The 9,518-nt window shown below is 46.0% G+C and overlaps 1 protein-coding gene across 2 annotated transcripts in view; it reads right to left on the bottom strand.

Annotated features, from left to right (window-relative positions):
* Positions 1 to 7,716: 7,716 nt before the first annotated feature.
* The window catches only part of LOC144152884 (sodium-coupled monocarboxylate transporter 2-like), a 69,759-nt gene continuing 67,957 nt past the window's right edge, over positions 7,717 to 9,518 (bottom strand). For both annotated transcript variants that reach the window (XM_077684414.1, XM_077684413.1), the window contains exon 16: positions 7,717 to 7,869. In XM_077684414.1, coding sequence (XP_077540540.1) covers positions 7,789 to 7,869 — 81 coding nt within the window. In that variant the 3' untranslated portion in view covers positions 7,717 to 7,788. The remainder of the gene's footprint in view (positions 7,870 to 9,518) is intronic.

Below are 9,518 nucleotides of genomic sequence, written 5' to 3'. Positions count from 1 at the left end.
TGTCTTTGGAATGTCAAAACTGGGTTTTTTTTTCCTGTACACTGTTTGAAGTGCTCACTATTCTTTTTTCAATACTAGTTGGAATTGATGTCCTATGGTATTGATGTAGTTATGATGTACTGATATAGTCAAAATGTATTGCTGTCGGTTTTGTTTCACTCGTATTGCAATATTTCAATGAGTACCCTTTGTATAAATCTCGCACTTCCACAATGTATGTGCCCTTCCTGCAATAATTCCTAATTGCGATTGGCAGTATGTGTAAATAAATAAATAAATATAGGGTACAGTCAGTTGCTATTAACCGACAAAAGCGAAAGCGCCAGACCAAAATAAATTCCCAGGCTTTCGGGGCTGTCGGCTTTGTCCGAAGACATTACGATTCCCGATAATCGTATGTAAGGTGAAACAGTTTTTGAAACCTTGCCGAGCAGATGATTCACTGAGACGAATTTGTTTCCTGGCAAAAAATTATGTGATTTTTGTCTGCGTGCGCTTACTTAGCATTGGGCGAAGAGACTATCCGTAGCACAGAAGCGCATTCAACGCGTCCTTGGTTCCTTTTTGAACCCCAGCATGACAGTGCCTGTGCAAGTAATCCTGGAAGGGGCACAGGAGCTTCAGCAGTGTCGGGGCCGTTAGCATCATCTTTATCTTGTGGAACTCCGTAAAAAAGAAACTAGATGCCTGTTTTTTTTGTTTTTTCTAACGTGGTGCAGTACTCTTCGTGGCGTTCTGAAGGAACACATTCGAAATCGCTCCTTTTTGTAGTGCGTCTGTTTCTCGAAATAAGTTGTGAAGTCTGGAATGGCGCTGAATCTATTTCGCCAGTTCGAATTCATAAAAGCATTGAGCCGTATTGGCACTGGCGATGTAGTCCGACTTTTTCGTTAGATAGGGAAATTTGCTAGATTGGGTTTCGTTAGAGGTTTGGCTGTGTTACGTTGCTGCCCGAATGTCCCGTTTCGCTGCCCATCCTTTCGGGTGCTATCGTGCTATCAGCTTCGCGTGCAATCTCAACAGACCCATGAGGCGGCTCTAGCTAACCCACAGCTGAAATCTGCATGCGCTCGAAATCATTGGCTGAATGACTTAGAGTGAAATTAGTGCACTAACCAGTAACGCTACTGTACTGACACGAGATACGGTAGAGAAGCCTCACGAAACAGCATTATCAGTTTTGTATTCACCATACGAAAGTCCAACCGCCTTCGCAGTGACCTCAGTTTCACTTGTAAATTGACCGCGTATCCAGTTTTATGCTACGCTGTACAAAAGTTATGTCGGACGCTTTCGGACCATGAGTAACCCGGTCGGCTTTTTTACACCTAAAGAAACATGTTAGACAACACGGGCGCATTCATAAATGCTGATGTTAAGTGCAGCGCCTAAAGCGCTTGGGTGAGTAGTCCTAAATATCCCTGGCGAGTCCGAACGTCTAGAGTGACAGAACCATATCGTGGCGGAAGGCCTGGCAGAATAAATAATTACGGCTACGTTGTTTACCCAAACGAACTAGCAACCCATGCACCAGGCAGGGATCAAAATTTTGAAATCAGGCCCCCCTACCAGAGTAGACGCGATAAATAGAACTTTGAAGCAGATGGCATACATGCTTCAGTATAAGTCTACAATCACACCTAAATGCAAAGCCCACGTGCACAGAAATTTAACAAACAAACCAGAAACATGTTTGACGCAACTGGAAGAGAGGGCTGCACGTTCGGACTGCCGTAACCTACTCCTTGCTTCGTCTGAGACCTATAAGCTGGTCTTTTGCACTGCTGTATTGGCAACCAAGGCAGCTGCTTGAGCTGAAGTTGTTAGGAATAACCGTCCTTGGCAGCTCTATCTTTTTCAATGTCGCACACAATACCTTATGTAGTATTATATTCCAGCTGTACAACGCCATAGCAAAGCGCGGATGTTGCAAGGTCAGCAACACGTGTCCGAAGCTCGCCTCTAACGGTTGTGGAGGGTGCTGGGCATGCGTGGCCCCCTAAAGCAATCTTTTCGTCACTCCATTTGTTTTTATTTTCTTCTCTCTCATCCTCGACAGGGTGAGGGAGTGTGAGCCGACAGTATCACCTTTGTAAAGATTTGAACTTTATATATACCATTGCTGGAGCACGAGGCTCCGCTGCAGCACCCACTGCAGCCCCGTTCGCTGGTTAACCCCGCGGCTTTTCTTTTCTTGATACTTTTCGCATGAAGCCCGCCCCCACTTCCCCCTTTTTCTGGGCACACGGCACCAGCACCAGCAACTGAGACACCCGTCTGCAGGGACGCCACGTGCAGTTGTACGCAGGTAGCTTTGCTGTTTCGCTCCATACAGGAGAAGAAATGCCTCGAAAATCAGAGAATCTTGCACTCACGTGAAAGCTGTTGTAGATGAGCATTGCCGGACGCGTAGTGAAGTTTCAGTATCATCGTTTATATGCATAGTTTTGGTCCTAGTATTCTTCATCATATGCATCGAAGAGGTTATCGTCTTCTTCGCAGCGAGCGGTGGATGCAAAGTCAGCCTCAGCATTATAGACTTGCACCAGCTCAAATGTGGAAGCTTGCACTAAATCCTGCAAGTCTTGAACCATAGCGAAGCTGCAGGATTGCTTTATACGATAGGACTTAAGGGCACAGCAACACGCATTTTTTTTTTAATTCTTTGTCGACATGTTCCATCATTGCTTTGCACTGGGTTAGTAGTAGTCACCGTCATATGCATCGATGTCGTCGTATTCCGCATGCCAAGCATTACATGCGTGGTAGCTCTTGCCGACAGCGCTGAAGTTTTTTTGCTAAAGCCACTACGCGTGCCTGGGACGCTCGGTGGTCGCCGCTAGGCACGCGCTCACGAGCGCTCTCAATTTTTGGCTATTTTTTCCTGAAACACCGAACTTCCGGCTTTTACAACAGCTCAGCTATTAAAAGCCTGTGTAAGCAGACAAAGCCAATGTAACGGTGTAAAGGCCAAACGTGGCGATACTTGCCCAAAGCAGAAAATCCGGCGTTCATGTGTGGTGCGAACACAGAAGTCCTGGTTTCGGAAACAGCGCGTTAAAAAAGGACCACAACCCACCGCGGTGGCTCAGTGGCTAAGGCGTTGTGCGGCTAAGCACGACGACGTGGGTTCGATTCCCGGTCACCGCGGCCGCTTTTCTGATGGAGGCAAAAAGCAAAAACACCAGTGTGTGCGAGATTTCGCGGCACGTTAAAGATCCCCGGGTGGTCAAAATTAATCCGTAGCCCTCCACTACCACCCGCCTCATCGCCTGCGTTGCGTCGGCGCGTTAAACCCTACAATCAATCAATTGAAACAGGACCACAAAGAAAAGAACCAGATAGGACAAGCGCTGACTATCAACTGAGATTTATTCAAAACGAAGCAACATTTATACATAAAACACCGAATCAGCACATGCGATACGATAAAGGTAACATCAGAACACCGATAGAAATAACAGGAAGGATTTTCTCTTACTCCTGCGTTTAATTTCAATAAAGAAAGGCCACTTCTTTCTTGTGTAAACAAACGAAGGCCTGACTACCGCACTTTCACCAAGCCTGGTTATGTTGCAAGCCTCTATAAATTCTAGCTTAAGCTGATTGGGATGACGGAACAGTACAAACATTTTATCTAAAAGGGGCTGGCAGTAGCGCGAGGAACATGAACGGCAGTGATCCGACAAATGAGATATCGTGTAGTTTATGTTCCTCGCGCTCCTGTCAGCCCCTTTTAGATGAAACGTTTGTACTGTTCCGTCATCCCAATCAGCTTAAGCGAGAAATTATAGAGGCTTTCAACATAACCGGGCTTGGTTAAAAGTGCGGTAATCAGGCCTTCGTTTCTTTACACCAGAAAGAAGTGGCCTTTGTTGATTGTAGTTAAACGCAGGACCAGTGCCGGATAAGGAAATTTTGGGGCCGGGGGCTACCTTTCTCCTTGGGGCCCACAGAGTAAGTGGTTGGGGCCGATGATAACGATACTAATGACTCGTTTAAGAGGCTGAATTTTTTAAGCCCACATGTTACGGTCACTGATCAGTGATAACGTATACGTAGTTGCAATGGTTCCCGGAAACTGACTTATTGGTTTCAATCCTAATATTATGTAATGGTTATTATCTGGCACGCACGTCAGTATTTTTTATTCCTCGGTCCATCACAAATTCACAATAATCGCAATGCCGCATTGGCACGTAAGAAGGGCCAAACAATATGAGAGCATTTTCTTCAAAAGCAACATTTTAAGCCTTCTTATAAATACACAAAATTCAACAAAACGTATGTGTAACCGCAGCCTTTAAACACCAAAATAACCATACGAATAATATACAATGACTTCACACTTGTCGTGCCGCATACCCAGTTATGCTTTATCCTAAATACGCGCTACACAGAGGGAAACACACACACGCACAAAGACGCCCAAGCTTACACGCACCTGCATGTAAACACACGCATACACAAAAACAGAAACGCGCCCCCTCCTACCCACACCCACATACATGCTTAAATACACAAAATTAAAACTACATAAATTTTTATCAAAGCAAATACTAAAAAAACACAAGAACGAACTCGCAAAGGCCGATTAAGCCAGTGCCCTCATGAAATGAATATTAATAGCAAAATGAACTTATACTACTACACCGTTCTTTCTAAAACTTGAGCCAAAGATAAGCGAAATAAAGGGAGAAAAAACAAAAAGTAAATAATAAGAATTCGACCCTCTCCGCAATTCAGATGCGAAGACAGGAATCAGCGGACGTGGTAAACTTCACCAGCTTCAACTTGGCTTTTCTTAAATACATGGTTAAAAAGGGAAGCTTTCTCCATGCGAACTGAGCTAAATCAATGTCTACAATCCATCCTCCTCAACTCCAAAATCCGAACTGCCAAAGTCCAAAGCCAGCGTCCACCATCCGGAGCACTCTAACACCACCTTATCAGTTGCATGAGGAGGGGTAACACGTTAACTGGTGCTTGCTCCAGAGTAACTCTTACCCACCACCATACAGAATAAGCCTGCTCTACCCCCCTCTGCCCCTCACAAACATGTCCCAACTGCCAACTGGCCCGCGGAACCATCTACCACATGGTCCTTGACTGTCCCAACCATCCGGCACCTCAAGACGCCGCACATCTGCGAGAAAACCCCAACCCCTGGTGGACAGCCATCAGGGCCCCGGACGCGGAGAGCCAGCGCCAGCTGATATCCTTAGTGGATAAGACCTCCAAGCTATTGGGAACCTGGGAATAGGGAACAGCCCAGGTGAAACACCCGAGGTCATCTCTTACGAATTCAATAAAGTCTGCTTCGCGTTTTCCTGCCCTACGCTTTGTCTTTCAAGGACATTCATTGCGTCGCTAGTTACCTTGAGCCGCCGGTGCGCAAGATGTGCCTTTCTTTTCGCTTCGCTTGTCCGGAGCATCGCGGCTGCGATTCCACGTGACCAGACGAAGATAAAACGGCCGCGTCGCCTGCTCTTAATCGCTCAGCGCAGTCTGGGCTTTCTGTACGGGCGTTTCAACGCAAGAACACCACTTGACTGGGTGAGATCTTTATGGCTGCTTTGCCGTCGCTTGGTCGCTCAGTGTCGCCATCGATGGTACGCCGGGTGCGCGTTGTGTGGGTGCCCTTCAGCGTAAGCGAATGTATAAATCAAATCTTCAAGTATATACAGCTAGAAGCTGGTGCCAAAATCTCGGATAAAGGCAAACTTTCACAACTCTTGGAGCATAGCTTGTGCCTGCGCTCGTGATAGCTAGGTTTGCATGTATTAAACATGACCCCTTTTTACAACAACAATTAACAGGTTTTTTTTAAATACACCCCTAAGTTTAGACAACAGTTTGTTTTGCGGGCATTCTCACCACTATACCGCAGCATCGTGGAGCACGTTTACCCGAATGCAAAGCCGCGCTGTTTGCGATACACTCGTTTAAACTGAATGTGGCTAAAAACTGGGTTGTCCGTTCTAAAGCAAAGCTTTCTACCTCTACCTAGCAACGGTTCTTTCGTGGCGTGTGGGCAAAAAAACTCCTAACGCGGCTTGGGATGAGGAGGACGCTTTTCACTCACGAAGCATGGTGTACGTGGTGCGGGGATAGGGAGCAATTACCCAGGGTTCCGCGCACGCAGGTGACTGCTCTCAACGGCGGACGCATTGGCAGGACCGCTTTATTGTGTGCTTTAGCGATAGCTGTTTTGAGCCAGTTTTGCACTGCTTCGCGTTCATTGCGCGCGTTCTTCGCACGATTTGATTAATTTCATCGACAGCACCTGCTCCCTAATCCGGACCCGACGGAGCTAAGTGGGCGTACTGCAAAGATACGTTAAGAATTGGTTTGCCAGGGCGAGAAAACAAATTCCAAAGAAACCATCCACAGGCATCTGGCCGCTAGAGAAACGCTACCTTTTGCTCACTGCTTGCGAAGAATGGGACTCTGTTTTCTAAATTTGTGAATACCAATTCGCTTCTCTTTTAAGGGGTATAACTAATTGCGAAAGGAGCAACTGAATCTGATAAATAGCGATTATAAAAGTTCCCTCATCTTTCTCGCAGTTCTCTGTCTTACTAAACTATCTGGTTAAAATCTGTATAAATAGGAATCGGTAAGCTCACATGCCACATTGTTTCGGTGTGTGCGCTTGTGCCGTGCGGTGGTGTAGCACGGAGCAAGCAAATCAGGGTGGCTAAGTTCAGCTGTTTCACCCTCCGAAAGACGATCCTCTCCGTTTTCTTTCCGGCGACGCACGGCCGGGCTACAACGGCGGCGTCCGCCGCTCTAACCCGGCCGTTCCCGACGCTACTGCGTTAGCGACGCCGGCCTCGCAAATTCCAGGTAACGGCTGGCAGAATCTCTGGTTTCACTCTTTGTAGAGCCACATGTGTGAATTCAAGTGGCGTCGCTTGTGCAATTGTTGTGCGTGTCACTTAAAGCTTTGCTTTCAACCACTTTCACAGCGTGGATTAAAGGTATTTTTTTTAGTCTGACCAGTTATGTGTCAGTGGATTGGGCGCATATGTAGTCGCTGTATTAATTGGGCTATATTCTAATAGCAAACTTTGTTTTGGAAAAGCTTCTCAGGGAGCAGTCAGAGATTAGCCACATTCACATACGACAGAATAACCACAGCGTGAAATAGGAACTTTAGATACCCTTAAATAAAACAAGCTTGGTTGAAAACGCATATTCCCCCCGATGCTTACCATGATGTGATAACACGCGTTAAACATTTATGCGGTATGTACGGCACATAAAAGTTGCAAATTTTCAACGTTAACTTCATCCAATGTGAATAAACGGCATCTATCAACTCTGCTTTCATCTTGTTCTCTTGCTGAGAACTTATTGTCAGTATGATAAGTTCATGCGTTAGTTCATATTGCTGTTAGAGTAACATTAGTGCATAAAAAGGTATGTTAGAGTGTAAGAGTCGCACTGTATATTTCCACATGTCTTTGAAGAACTGTACACCTGCAGACGTCCTGCGGTTCCGTCAAGCTGATTTTCCTCATCTTCTTCGGAATATCTCCAGCCTCATAATACTTATGGTGCGAAATAAAGATTCTATTTTAAAAATGCATAACAGAGTAGAGATGATAGTCCTCATTTACTCAAATCGCTTCACAGTGCCGGAAGTCTTTCGCTTATGCCGGGGAAACATCTGGGTGTCAGCAAGCCTGTCTATGCTCTCGCAACGGTACCGTGACACCTTTTTTGGTTATAGACATCGTAGTTTTTGGAAGGATTGTTTATTGATGCGTGATTCCCTCTGTTTCAAGCCATTGTTTCCGCTTGTGGCCCGTCTCTTCTCTGCAAAAGAACTTCACCTGGAGTTTCGTTCTTCGTTCCTTCATTCTGAAATGTTGAGACAAACGCAAGTTAAAAGTTAGAAGAAATACATTCTCAAAATACGACAGTACTCTTGGGTGAACTAAGGAACACCACTTAAAGAGCCTCTAAAGGGTGCGCAAAATTTTGCTTCATCTGAACGATCGTGCGTTCCGTAGCCCTCTCAGCTTTTGTTCGACAGCCAACGATGCCTTGTTTGCTGAGAAAAAAATAATTATAGTCGGATATTTCCTCTGTGCCATTTTTCTTCCATGTTTTTCGTGACGTTTCCAAGCGCGTCACAAGGCGGGCGGGGCGAGCCGGGCACGGTATTACTCGATCGTCGCCACCTTCCTGAAAGCCTGCACTCATTGGCTCTGAATGCTGTCTGAGCCATTCAGGAAGGGTTTATTTTATGCCATCTCAGTGTGGCGGCGTACAGCAAATTTAGCTGCCAAAGCCCCACTCTTTCTTTATTGCTACCGAACGATGACGTCGGCGAAGCTTTCCTACAAATGCTTGAAAGCAATGGAGCTTCAAAAGTGCCGCCATCGCTTTCCTTACACCGCCGCCCGAATCCGCGCCCTTCATTGGCCCTTTTTGGTCACGTGGTAGGTGGCTACCGCATTCGGTCCGTCTGCTCGGTTCTCCCTGTGAGTGGCGGCTGAGATCGTGGGGCAATCGGATTCGATCATCGCTATCATAGATGTTTCTTTCATTACACGAGGTGCTTCAACGCAATGTGCAGGATAACAGAATGCCAGCGTGCCGTTTTTTGGCTGCAGCAACAGAAAGGAGTTTCAAAAGTCACTTCCTTCGATTCCAAGAGGTAAGGCAGACGCGCAGCGACAAGCGATGTGGATACACAGTATTCAACGTGACAAATGTGTCCCCGTAGGGGATACCAGACTGTGCGAGGGATTTACACAGGGCTTTACAATTGTTTTTTTTTTTGTATTTACATCGCGTTCAACCGAGATAGGTGTGACTGCCTAAAGGGGGCGGCTGAAGCGTTTAAAGGCGCACCCTTTGGGTGTTGTTGTGCTTACGGTAATTTTGTTCGAGACGCAGTAAAGAACTTCGCACCCGTTTTACTTGTTTTTATACGCTTCATTCTTCCATCGCATGCTGATGGGGTGAGTATACTTCTGCAATGGGAATTTTTAACTGTCACTAGGTAAACTTCAGGGGCGGCATGATAAAGGCCGACATAGCATACTCCCTTTGATAATGCCATTTACTATAGGCGATTCCCTCTCGCAACAATTTCACAAAACGCTCACTGGGAAAATCAGAAGACTGAATTCTTCTTGCAGCAAGTGCTGAAATTACAATATGAATAAGCTGGAACATATTGCGATACAGGGTAAGCAAACCGCGTGTATGCTCGGCAGGCGCTATCGAAAGTCAGGCGCCCCTCACCCCTTCTCCTCCTTTCGCAAAATTACTTCGTTACGGGGTTTTAAATAGATTGGATACATTACAGGCAGCCAAGTGAGGCTGCCTATGATGGATACAACTTTTTAAAATAGTTTTTAACACTACAATTGGTTTTTAATTTATATCGTTACATTCGCCCCCGTATGTTTTCACATTTTTGTGACCACCCTCATCGCCCGGAAAGAAATTCAGCGTACGCCACTGGCGTATACTCGTACCGGAAATGTTCGCTGATA

The sequence above is a fragment of the Haemaphysalis longicornis genome, unplaced genomic scaffold (assembly GCF_048455015.1).
Source record: "Haemaphysalis longicornis isolate Haplotype H1 unplaced genomic scaffold, Haemaphysalis longicornis Haplotype H1 scaffold_9, whole genome shotgun sequence".
Classification (NCBI taxonomy): domain Eukaryota; kingdom Metazoa; phylum Arthropoda; class Arachnida; order Ixodida; family Ixodidae; genus Haemaphysalis; species Haemaphysalis longicornis.
Note: the sequence above shows the minus strand (reverse complement) of the source record. Positions and strands in the feature narration are given on the sequence as shown.